The 13,259-nt window shown below is 44.6% G+C and overlaps 1 protein-coding gene across 8 annotated transcripts in view; it reads left to right on the plus strand.

Annotated features, from left to right (window-relative positions):
• The window catches only part of nhsl1b (NHS-like 1b), a 168,820-nt gene that overhangs the window by 98,458 nt on the left and 57,103 nt on the right, over positions 1 to 13,259 (plus strand). Inside the window, exon 1 of one of the 8 annotated variants that reach the window (XM_045720940.1) lies at positions 2,861 to 3,148. The exons of the other annotated variants lie outside the window; for them this stretch is intronic. Coding sequence (XP_045576896.1) covers positions 3,133 to 3,148 — 16 coding nt within the window. The 5' untranslated portion in view covers positions 2,861 to 3,132. Of the gene's footprint in view, positions 1 to 2,860; positions 3,149 to 13,259 lie in introns of those variants that run through there. 8 annotated transcript variants of the gene reach the window in all.

A 13,259-nucleotide genomic window follows, 5' to 3' on the forward strand; every position in this document is an offset into this window, starting at 1 on the left:
CCTTGTAAGACTTTTTCTGGTAGATGTTTTCTAGGACCCCTTTTCCATCTGTTTATCCAGAAATCAAAGCCTTTACTTATTCCTCATTTTTAGGATGGAAAACGGTCAATTTTTTATTTATTTTTATATGCCTTAATTTAAAAAAATGATATATATATATATATATATATATATACACTCTTAGCTTTCATTTGACACCAGATTTGATATGCTCCTATGAACTTCCCATGTTGTTGCTCATGGATCCTTCTACATGGAAATGACCAGAGTTCGATGTTGTGACCATCAGCTAGAAATATAGGCTGTTTGACTGTCTTTAATGCATTCTTGCTTCCTCCATTCCTTTAGTGAACCACTGATCTGTACATGATTGGATTAGAAACGAGATTTCCACACCTCCAAACCTATTGCCTTTCCCCCATTCAGCCATGTCAGATCAGTGATCACTTTCTAGGAGGATGCAATTTTGAAGGTTTGAGCAGACCCCTGTTCAGTTTCCATTTTGTAAAATTGTCTCATTCGTGTTACATTTCAGGGTGGTGTTTACTGGTGTGTTTGTTGGTCTGTTCCAAGTTTGTGTATTTGTAGCGGTGTGTTATTTTCAGGGTTGTGTTTTTTGTGGAATTCTCATTTCACACACTGGCTCATGCAGAAGAGCCCTCTCACACACACTAATCAGACGGTAATGGACAGCACCTGGTACTGGCAGACGTATCGCAACATGCAACCTGCACCACAGTGGGATTGACACACACACACACAGGACATTTTTCTCACAGGACAAATCTCATGTGACATTTTCTGTGTGAGCACACACACACTTCTTTACAAAATAGGACACAACATTTTGACATTGTCGTGATGTGAGCACAGTGCTTTGGGCTTTTAGTCATTGATTTCTCCTCTTCCCCAAATCCCCCTCTGGGTGTGACAAACCATACCACAAAGCATGCCCACAAAACCTTCTCAACTGTTCTGATTCTGGGAGGATCCATTGTGCTTCTCTTCCATTGTGGTTGGTGCAAACTCATTGTTGAGTGACATTAGCATTTAAGATAGAAAATTAGCATTTAAACTAGTTTAATACCCAAACCAGTTGATTATGTCTGCATCTGGTTATTTCTCCTAACCGACTGACTAATTAATTGTGAATAGTGTTGTGGAGCTCTTAGCTCGCATAACAAGCTGCTGGTATAGCTTCACCTCTCCACAATGTTAGAGACAGCAGCTAATGGGTTCACCAGTCTAAGAGAAGGCCATTAGAGGTTCTCATTGGAAATCGATGTCTTGTCCAGTCAGCGTTTTAGTCCACAGGAAAACGCTGTTTTAACCGACCGTGACACTCCATGATTCATACACTATTTTTCTGTTTTCATCTTTGTTCCTGGCTGTTTAGGGTGCTTGCCTTAGTGTCCATTTATGTCCATTGTAGATTGGACATTTTTACTGGGTCATGTTCCATCCCAAGGGTGCATATTCAGCTTCTAGGGGCTCAGCTAGAGAATGGATGGTTATTTTGTCTCGACGAGGATGCAAGTGTGGATGTTTGGTGTCCTAACGATGCTTACTGTTATGTCCACTATGCCTCATGATATACACCACTCAGTCCCTTCCTCTGAAGGGCGAGAGAGTGTGGCATTCCTCCGCTCAGCTTTCACATGCCACAGCCAGCTGGGGACGTTTTGTCACAGCACACCAAGGTACAGTAGCTGTTGAAGGTGAACCCTCAGCCTTTCTAGTGGACCTCCTGAGGAAAACAGCCAGAAAATGGAATCAGTCATTGATAAACTAACATGGTCATGAATTTGTACAGAACCACAATACCACACTATGTTCAGCCAAAATATTGTGGCAGAGAATATTAATAACCCTAGGCTATTGGTTATACTTTGGACACATCTTACACACTCAGGCTAACATTAACTGTCAATACAGCCAGAAGAGGACTGGCCACCCCTCATAGCCTGGTTCATCTCTAGGTTTCTTCCTAGGTTTTGGCCTTTCTAGGGAGTTTTTCCTAGCCACCGTGCTTCTACACCTGCATTGCTTGCTGTTTGGGGTTTTAGGCTGGGTTTCTGTACAGCACTTTGAGATATCAGCTGATGTAAGAAGGGCTATATAAATACATTTGATTTGATTTGAATACGAAAGGAAACTAGTTGAATCCCAGGGTTTTGAGGCGGTCATGTGACCACGGTCAATCAGTGAGTCAGTAAGTACTGTCTCTATTGCTCGTGTGGCCAGGCTGTACTCTGTATGTCCGGCTCTGAGCGCTGAGGTCCCTGGATGCGGCAGTGGACGTGGCTGGTTTTGATAACAAACAGTTGAGTTGGGGGGATTAAGCGATTATGTTTGATCACAGCACAATGGGCAGGCTCGAGCCGGGCCCCCTGCCAATTGCTGACGGACCAACTTCAGAACAATCACACACCCCAGCCAACCCCAATGGTTGTGCGTGTGTGTGTGTGTGTGTGCGTGAATAACTGGTGTGTGTTTGTGTGTCCAAAGTGTGTTTGTCGCATACACAGTTTAGCAAATGTTATAGCGGGTGCAGTGAAATGCTTGTGTTACTAGCTCCTAACAGTGCAGTAAAATGTCAAACAAGTACACAAATAACACTGTGTGCTTAAATGGGCTTAAATATGTGTGATAAAAGGGGGATGGGATAGTTGGAGCTTTGTGGGTGAGGCAGAGCTTCTATCTGCCTACTTTTTCAGTTAGGGGGAGGGGTAGAGATAGGTGGATTGTCAGTGTGGAAGAGGGGGAGAGCGATGGGAAGGGGAGAGTGGGGTTTGTAAAGCAGTTTCCTGCGGCGCATGCGTTGGCTGGCTGCCAGTGTGTGTGTGTGTGTGTGTGTGTGTGTGTGTGTGTGTGTGTGTGTCAGGGAGAGAGAGAGATGGGGCGAGAGAGAGAGGAGAGTGTGTGAGTGTCTGGGTCCGTGGGTCTGTGTGTAAGCACTTTGACAGAGGGGTGCAGAGTGAGGGAGAGCGAGTGAGAGAGGGAGCGAAAGGGAGGGAAAGAAGGGGTTAAAGAAAAAAAGAGAGGACAGAAAAGTAGGGAGTAGCTCAAGGACTAGGTCTGACCACTTCATTCAACACCTCTGTGGATGTCTGTGGAACTTAAGGAAAAGCCATGTTCTGTCTGAAAGGTAGGACCAATCATGTGTGTGGAGCGGAAGATTAACTTAATGCAATCTGCGTGTGGAACTTTTCCATCCGAGTTCGGAGACAAAGGGAAGGTTTAACCCCATCTCTTTTCCGGACGGAAAACTTCTCTCCTTTCGGTCACAGCGGTTTCTTCTCCACATGTCTTCCTTTGTTTTCCTTTATACTGTAGGGAGTTTACTTTCTTTCCTTCTCTCTTTCTCTGTCATACTCTTTCTCCATCTCTTCCTATATAGAGGGAAGTGAGGAAGAGAAGTTGAGTAGATTCAAGTTGTAATGTATTAAAAGTGTTGCTTTGATCAGTTGTTAGATTTTTTTGTGAACATCTGTCTAGTGTGTCTGTTTAAACTTTAAAGGAAGTTTCAGCGCTGTCTCCTTTGGAATGTGTTGTGTGTGTGATCAGCATATGTGTGTTCAATATGTCTGAGTTAAGTAGAATGGAGGGTATTTTAAGCGCAGTGTGGACTGTGGAGTGTGTGTTCCTCTTTCACATTGGCAGCTGCCAGGGAGGGAGGGCAGCAGTTGCTGTAGTGCTGTCCTGTGCTGCAGAGTGGCGCCATGTGTTGGCCAGGCAGCGCTGGGCTCAGCCGGGCAGGGCAGAGCAGTAACAGAAAGGACAACACAAAAGCTCTACACTCACAGCTCTCTGCTATTCTCTCTAGATCTGTCTTTCTCTCTCTCTCCTTCATTCAGTGTTTTTTTTATACCTCTGTCTCATTCTCTAATTGATGTCTTTTGTATTATCTTTCTCCCTCTCGCACTTTTTTTTTTGTTGGTCAAATTTCTTTATTTTTTTTCTCTTTTACAGAAACACTGCCATAGCCAGAGGCAGGGCAGACATATACAGGCATTGATTTGATTGGCAGTAGGCACTGGGTCATGTAAAAACTGGTCACGTTGGCAAACTAGTGACACCTCGGTTGGCACCTCCTGTGGCACATGGCCCAAACAGTTAAAGGTTTCTGGATGGCAGCGTCTGCCACCTCTGTATCTGAAGAGGCTGAGCTGTGATTGGCCGAGGTGGCAACAAGGTCACCATCATCTAATCCTGCTTTGATTTAGAATGTGAAGTACTCTTACACTGTCATGTCACAGAACCCCAATGTACAGACGTTATCAGTAGCACTGTACTGATTATCTATTCTACATCACCCGGCATCTCTTCCTCTTTTCCGTCTACTTGGACTGGCCCCACCAGTCTGGGTTTGAGGTAGCGGACTAAACTCTACTCCATGTTGAAGGAAGTTTCTGATTATCTTTCCCAATGGCGTGGAGCCGAGACCAGGCTTTGTGGAATTTAGTTGACTACATCGATTCACCCATGGTCAATACCTCATGATGTAAATCATAAAATGGCCATCTTTTACATATGTTTGTCCTCTGTAGTTGTGTGCCTTTGTTTCCTGAAATCCATACCTTTTCAATAAACATTCATCAAATAGAACCACTGAATGTTTGCTCATTGCTGTTGCTCTAAGATGGCAAATGTGCTCTCAGTGCAAATGTGCCAAATAAATCTCAACAAGGGAACAGTCGGTGGTTGTATTTGATTAACGTTTTCTTGAAAAAGTATGGATTTCAGCAAACAAAGAAAGGCACGCAACTACAGAGGACAAACATGGATACAAGGTGGGTGTTTCATAATTGTACGAATTGATGTAGTCGGAGATAGATTCCACAAAGCCTGGTCTCTGCTCCACACAGTTGGTGAATGTTCAGAGCCGTTTGGGTTGCCAGGTTAGAGCCCTATGGGTTGCCAGATTGAAGATGAGGGGTGTTTTGGGCTGTCGCCCTACATCTTTCCACCGCAGAGCAGGAGTAAAGCTGGTAATGTTAGTTAGAATGCGGTTATCTATCCTGACTTGACTTTACCCCTCAGTACCACGGTAAATCCCAGCTCTTTAATTTACTGTAAGCTCTTGGCATGTTATGGGGAATGGTTGGCTTCATAAGTCTGTATTTATCACATTACCTACCGTGTCTCATACAAATGTAATATGGTGGTTGTGTAGGGGTTAGGGGAATGGACTGGTGGCCAAGGAGTTGATGGGTTTTATGTTAGACCCCATCAGGCTGTTGTATCCTAGAATTGGACATTTACAGCGAGTAATCCAGAAGCTCCAGGTTGAGTATGAAACATGTATGCCTTGTAAAGTGAATCTAATTTCTTGTAGAACTAAGATGTCACCAGATGTTCCAATCCAGACGGTACTGAAGGCAAATGATTCTGGCGGCTCTGCCCAGGCTAGGACAACAAGTGAAACTAGATGAGACTAGCAGCTCTGTCCAGACTTGGACAACAAGTGAAACTAGGACCATATTGCTCTCTTCTCACCAATCCAGGCCTTTATTATGTGAACACATAATAAGGGACTAGGGACCAAAAGGGAACTGGTCTGTGCTTGGTGTTGTTTTTAGTTGCCTTGACTAACATGTTATTAAATCTATCTATTTTACTTTGTTTGGGTGATGTTTCATTAATCCTGCTGATGTGGCGGTCTGGTGAGCGCAAAGAGAGGGCAGATGTTACCCAGTACAGTACAGATGCTGGGAAATCTCTCTCCTCTGCCCCTTCTGCCATGTGGGTTAAGCTGTCTAGTGGCTATTATGTAGGCAGGGAATAGTTAAGATGGCTTTTATGTAGGGATGCAAGATATATCGGAATCGGCCGATGTTAGCTAAAAATGCCAACTTTGGCATCGGCTCTATGTATAGTTTAATGCCGATGTGCAAAACCGATGTCAAAGCTGACGTGCATACCTGTATGACGTAATGACACCATGAAAAATACAGCGCTATATGTGCAAAGCAGCATTCCTAACCTAGTCCACAATGTCTGCTGTGTGGATCTATTTTGAAGTTTCAAAGGAAGATAACAAAAAGGCCATATGCAACATTTGTGCTGCTATTATTTCCTGAGGGGAGAAAGTGAAATCTTTCAATACCACAGACCTATTTACTCATTTGAAAGAGCTTCACCCCCAGACGTTCAGCGAATACTTAGAACAAAAGCAGAAAAAAGTAAGCACACACTTCCAACAATTAAACAAGTTCATGTCGAGCAGTCATTTGAAAGAGTAAGAACATTTCAGCGAGACAACTCAAAGGCGAAATCCATTAACGGCAAAATGGATGATGTTGGCTTTCGCCGACTGGTCAAGCACTTCGAGCCCCGGTACACACTACCATGTCGGCGCTATTTTTCAGATGTTGCCCTACCGGAGTTACACACTTGTTGAAACGCACATCCATGAGCTACCTGCTATTAGCTTCTCGACTGACATTTGGATCAGCAATGTCAGCCCCATGAGCATGCTGAGTCTGACAGTACAGTGGGTCGACGAGGAAGAATTGCATGCTCAAGAATGTGCTGGTTTTCATACCGCTGCTGCCATTTGAGAACATGTTTGAATCTTGGAAAATCCCCAAGAACAAAGTACACACTGTGCTACGTGATAATGCACATAACATGACAGTCTTTGGAAGAATGCGGAGTCACCAGTTTGCCATGCGTGGCACACACGCTGCAACTGGCTGTGAACGAAGGTGTTTTGGCCCAACGCAGCATATCTGACACAGTGGCAACAGGTAGGAAGATAGTGGGTCATGTTAAACACTCACAGCTAGCATACAGCCGACTGCAAGCAATACAGGAGCAGCTTTGAGTGAAAACGATAGCAAGACGTTTCCACCAGATGGAACAGTACTTTTTACATGGAGAGCCTGCTGGAACAAAAACGAGTGCTTGGCATGTACGCAGCTGACTGAGTTACCTGCAACAGTCAGTACAAACCAGTGGACTCTCATTGAAAACATGAACACACTCCTAGCTCCATTCGAACAACTGACTCGAGAAATAAGCTCAACATCTGCATCTGCAGCAGACGTGATACCCACTGTCACGGCATTGAAGCGCCTGCTCAACTAAACTGCCCACACAGACCGTGGGGTTAAAACTTACAAAAGTACTCTACTAGAGGCTGTGAATAAGCGATTCGGTGGCGTTCTCTCTGACACTCTTTACTGTGTCGCCACCATGCTCAATGTTAGGTACAAGGACCGCTACTTCGATGCAGACAAGAAACAGGGTTTATGTGAAATGTTAGACACAGCTGGATAAGATAGAAATGGACACAGTGACAGTGCGCACCGAGGAAGAGGACCCACGACAGAAGAGGCCATGGACAGACAGAGCTAAAACTTCACTGCTTGACATGTATGATGAAATCCTGGTTGAGACTGAAACGACTGAACAACGAAACAGCACAGCAAGTAAGTGAAAGAAATAGGTTTTGATTATGTTTTACTGGTAATGGGGACATACGTAAATGCCAACAAAATAACTTTTTGTGTGTGTGTGTTTCAACTATTTAACTGTACTAGAATGCTTAAATTTTAAATATCAGTATCGGGTATTTTGGCATGAAAATATTGGATATTGGTATCAGCCAAAAATGTCATATCAGTGCATCGCTAGTTTTATGCTACTATGGTTAGCCCGTTGTATTAGTGATCACAGCTTAGACATACACTGAGTGTACAAAACATTAAGAACACCTTCCTAATATTGAGTGGCACCCCCCTTTTGCCCTCAGAACAGACTCAATTCATCAGGGCATGCACTCTACAAGGTGTCAAGCGTTCTACAGGAATGCTGACCCATGTTGACTCCAGTACTTCCCACAGTTGTGTCAAGTTGACTGGATGTCCTTTGGGAGCTGGACCATTCTTGATACACACGGGAAACTGTTGAGCGTGAAAAACCCAGCAGCATTGCAGTTCTTGACACAAACCGGTGCGCCTGGCACCTACTACCATACCCCGTTCATAGGCACTTCAATCCTTTGTCTTGCCCATTCACCTTCTGAATGCCACACATACACAATCCATGTCTCAACCTGTTTTAGGCTTAAAAATCCTTCTTTAACCTGTCTCCTCTCCTTCATCTATACTGATTGAAGTGGATTTAAGAAGTGACATCAATAAGGGATCATAGCTTTCACCTGGATTCACCTGGTCAGTCTATGTCATAGAAAGAGCAGGTGTTCATATCTTTTGTACACTACATTTTTACAAATTAATTCAAATGTATAAGCTGAAATCTCTTCAGTCAATAAGGGAAAGGAAAGGGGGATACCTAGTCAGTTGTCCAACTAAATGTATTCAACTGAAATGTGTCTTCCGCATTTAACCCAACCCCTCTGAAGCTGAGAGGTGTGGGGGGCTTCCTTAATCGACATGCATGTCTTCAGGGAACAGTGGGTTACTGCCTTGCTCAGGGGCAGAACGACAGATTTTTTAACTTTGTCAGCTCGGAGATTCGATTCAGCAACCTTCCTGTTACTGGCCCAACGCTCTAACCACTAGTGTTCAACCTCTTTGTTATGGCAAGCCTAAATAAGTTCAGGAGTAAAAATGTGCATAACAAGTCACATAATAAGTTGCATGGACTCGCTCTGTGTGCAGTATTGATGTTTAACGTGATCTCATCTCTGTACCCCAGACATACAATTCTCTGTAGAGTCCCTCAGTCGAGCAGTGAATTTCAAACACAGATTCAATCACAAAGACAAGGGGGGTTTTCCAATCCCTTGCAAAGAAGGGCACCTATTGGTAGATGGGTTAAAAAAAAGCAGACATTGAATATCCCTTTGAGCATGGTGAAGTTTTAATTACACTTTGAATGGTGTATCAGTACACCCAGTTACTGCAAAGATGCAGGTGTAATTCCTAACCCAGTTGCCGGAGAGGAAGGAAACCGCTCAGGGATTTCACCATGAGGCCAATGGTGACTTTATAACAGTTACACAATGTAATGGCTGTGACAGGAGAAAACTGAGGATGGATCAACAACATTGTAGTTACTCCACAATACTAACCTAAATGACAGAGTGGAAATAAGGAAGCCTGTACAGAATAACATTTTTCCTAAACATGTATCCTGTTTGCAATAAGGCACTAAAGTAAAACTGTAACATGTAGCAAATAAATTAACTTTATTTCCTGAATACAAAGTGTTATGTTTGGGACAAATCAACACAACATTTTCAATACATTTTGCTTAAAATTCTAAAAACATGTTTTCACTTTGTCATTATGGGGAATTGTGTATAAATGGGTGAGGACATTTTTTTAATCGGTTTTGAATTCAGGCTGTAACACAACAAAATGTGCAGTAAGTCAAGAGGTATGAATATTTTCTGAAGGCACTGTACTTCATGATACAACTGTTGTTTTGGGTTTAGAGTAGATTGACTCTGCTGTAACTGAATTCTCTGTAGAAGTTGATGGTAGTGGGTTAGGTGTAGAGCAGTAGATAGATGGTTGTGTATGGAGATTCACGCCATGACTGATTACAGTGTGAAGCTCAAACAGTGTAAAGTCTGTCGACTTCTCCCTCTGGTGTCCATTGTGAATCTCAGGCATGTGTGTAGCAAACATGTGTTATGGAGGTGTGTGTGTATGAGTGTGGGTGTGTGTAGGCAGGCATACATGTGCGAGTATGTTGATGGCATGTGTGCTATGCAGGTGTGTGTGGAAACGTATAATGATGAGCACATGCACAAGTTTGCTCATTGATATAAAGTAGCACGTTTGGACATGGTCGTGTTTTACGTGAGAGTGTTTATGTGAGTGTGAATTCAAGCAATGTGTCTCTGAGTTCCATACACTCTTGGGATAGCTGGGGTCAGGTGTTGTCTCTCCATGTTAGTGGCTGGGTCCAGACCTATATATAACCTGTGATGGCATTTAACACCCTCATCACAGCCTGTATGAAGGACCAGGCCAGTCTGGTCCGTCATACAGGTTTTAGAGCTATTAGAGTTATTAGAGGGATGAGTTTTAGAGGATATGGGATGAGTTTTAGAGGATGAGGGATGTTTTAGAGGATGAGGGATGAGTTTTAGCGCTATTAGAGTGACCCTACGTGTTGATAAGCTTTGACTTTGCTTTTATTTAGCTTATTCACTTTCAGTTCACCTTTTAAGATGCTACAGAAAGCAGGTTAGACTACGGACGTGAAGTTCCAAAGACAATGGATGAGTTCTGTAGAACAAGTTCTCACTATGGATGAGTCCTGTAGACTACAAAGGAGTTCTGTTGACAAGCAGGAGTTCTAGATAATGGACGAGTTCTGTTGGCTACAGTTGGTTAGAGACAATGGCTAAGTTTTCCATAGTCCTCCTGTAGACAATGGATGGCGTTTTCCATAGTCCTCCTGTAGACAATGGATGGCGTTTTCCATAGTCCTCCTGTAGACAATGGATGGATTTGTTTCCTGTAGTCCTCCTGTAGACAATGAATGGAGTTTTTTTCTCTCGTAGTCCTCCTGTAGACAATGGATGGCGTTTTCCATAGTCCTCCTGTAGACATTGGATGGAGTAATTTTTCCCATAGTCCTCCTGTAGACAATGTAGACAATGGATGGAGTTTTTTTCCCCATAGTCCTCCTGTAGACAATGGATGGAGTTTTCCATAGTCCTCCTGTAGACAATGGATGAGTTTTGTTAGCCTGAGCTCCTTAGACAATAGCTGACTCTAACAGCGGATGATTGTTCAGACAAACAGAACACAGCATGCAGGTGTTTTCCCACTCTCCCTACCTTCAGCCCCCTGGGTCTCCCTGGAAACCATTGTCCCTTTTCTCTGAGCCTTCCGTAATATCCCCCTGTACAAACACACACAAAGGCACGCACGGGCCCACGCACGAGCACTTGCGCGCCACACACACACACACACAGTGGATGAGCTCTTCCCAGTGTGGACCCAGCATGGGCATCAACAGCATTGTCTGGGAGGTGTCGTCACACACACACACACACACACACACACACACACACACACACACACACACACACACACCTCCTGACTGACTACCCATAATCCCCATTCAGAACCAGTGGGCTGTGAGAGCTCGGCCGCCCTGCATGTTGGGCCGGGGGGTTACCTACCCATGCAGTACTGAACCCTGACTGACTCACACACTGTCTGTCAGGGTGTCTGTCTGAGTGTGTGTGTGTGTGTGTCTGTCTGAGTGTGTGTGTGTGTCTGTCTGAGTGTGTGTGTGTGTGTCTGTCTGAGTGTGTGTGTGTGTCTGTCTGAGTGTGTGTGTCTGTCTGAGTGTGTGTGTCTGTCTGAGTGTGTGTGTGTCTGTCTGAGTGTGTGTGTCTGTCTGAGTGTGTGTGTGTGTCTGTCTGTGTGTGTGTGTCTGTCTGAGTGTGTGTGTGTCTGTCTGAGTGTGTGTGTGTGTGTCTGTCTGAGTGTGTGTGTGTGTCTGTCTGTGTGTGTGTCTGTGTGTGTGTGTGTCTGTGTGTGTGTGTGTCTGTCTGAGTGTGTGTGTGTGTCTGTCTGTGTGTGTGTGTGTGTCTGTCTGAGTGTGTGTGTGTGTCTGTCTGAGTGTGTGTGTGTGTCTGTCTGAGTGTGTGTGTGTGTCTGTCTGAGTGTGTGTGTGTGTGTCTGTCTGAGTGTGTGTGTGTGTGTGTCTGTCTGAGTGTGTGTGTGTGTGTCTGTCTGAGTGTGTGTGTGTGTCTGTCTGAGTGTGTGTGTGTGTGTGTGTCTGTCTGTCTGTCTGAGTGTGTGTGTGTCTGTCTGAGTGTGTGTGTCTGTCTGAGTGTGTGTGTCTGTCTGAGTGTGTGTGTGTGTCTGTCTGAGTGTGTGTGTCTGTCTGAGTGTGTGTGTGTCTGTCTGTCTGAGTGTGTGTGTGTGTCTGTCTGAGTGTGTGTGTGTGTGTCTGTCTGAGTGTGTGTGTGTGTCTGTCTGAGTGTGTGTGTGTGTGTCTGTCTGAGTGTGTGAGTGTGTCTGTCTGAGTGTGTGAGTGTGTCTGTCTGAGTGTGTGTGTGTGTCTGTCTGAGTGTGTGTGTGTGTGTCTGTCTGAGTGTGTGTGTGTGTGTCTGTCTGAGTGTGTGTGTGTGTGTCTGTCTGAGTGTGTGTGTGTGTGTCTGTCTGTCTGTCTGTCTGAGTGTGTGTCTGTCTGAGTGTCTGTCTGTCTGTCTGTCTGTCTGTCTGTCTGTCTGTCTGTCTGTCTGTCTGTCTGTCTGTCTGTCTGAGTGTGTGTGTGTCTGAGTGTGTGTGTCTCTGTCTGTCTCTCTGTCTGTCTGAGTGTGTGTCTGTCTGAGTGTGTGTGTGTGTGTGTGTGTGTGTGTGTGTGTGTGTGTGTGTGTGTGTGTGTGTGTGCCTGTCAGTTTGAACCCCCCACTGTTTAGTTAGTTCTGTCAAAGGCAAGGCTGCTAATGTGTCTGTGTGTTAGTCCAAGCGACCCCTATTGTGCTGATGCTACCACTAATGTATGTGTGAGTGTGTCCACTGTCCGCATCACTCTATACCCCCCGCTGGGGATGTGAAAATGTTGAACCTAATGCACACAGAGAGAGTGATTGTGTATCTCTCAGATACGTAGCTATATGACCGAGGGAGGAAGTATGTTTTCCAACACCCCTCTGTGTTGATGAAACTGTGTATGTGTTTGTACTGTACTTGTATGGTTTAGAATGGGAACCGAGGGAGGGGTTAAGTACACAGTCAGATGTGCATGTGTTTAAAGCCCTTTGGCCTGCCTGCATTGCGTGTGTGGGTTTGGTGTTTGGCTGTATTAGTATTAGTGTTAGTGTTGTCAGTGTGGCTTCGCTATGGAAATGATAACCTCTGTTAAAGGCTCTGTGAACCCGGCTATCTGCTGTATCTTTGGCAGGGCACAGACTGACCCTACTTCCAAATGGTATTTGACCTTTATCCATCGTTTCACTCCTCTATATTTGTTACTGTTCAGTCTGCTTGTTTGTGTGTCTTTACAAGCTAATCAGATCCTTTGACAATGTAAGAATACTGGTTTCCTGTTCAGTGTCCTAGAGCTAGAACCATGTCTGTCTGTCTGTCTGTCTGTCTGTCTGTCTGTCTGTCTGTCTGTCTGTCTGTCTGTCTGTCTGTCTGTCTGTCTGTCTGTCTGTCTGTCTGTCTGTCTGTCTGTCTGTCTGTCTGTCTGTCTGTCTGTCTGTCTGTCTGTCTGTCTGTCTGTCTGTCTGTCTGTCTGTCTGTCTGTGTCTTCTCAGAATCAGAACCTCACCTCAGCCTTACTTTACTGTACCTTATAAAGACAGA

The sequence above is a fragment of the Salmo salar genome, chromosome ssa06 (genome assembly GCF_905237065.1).
Source record: "Salmo salar chromosome ssa06, Ssal_v3.1, whole genome shotgun sequence".
Classification (NCBI taxonomy): domain Eukaryota; kingdom Metazoa; phylum Chordata; class Actinopteri; order Salmoniformes; family Salmonidae; genus Salmo; species Salmo salar.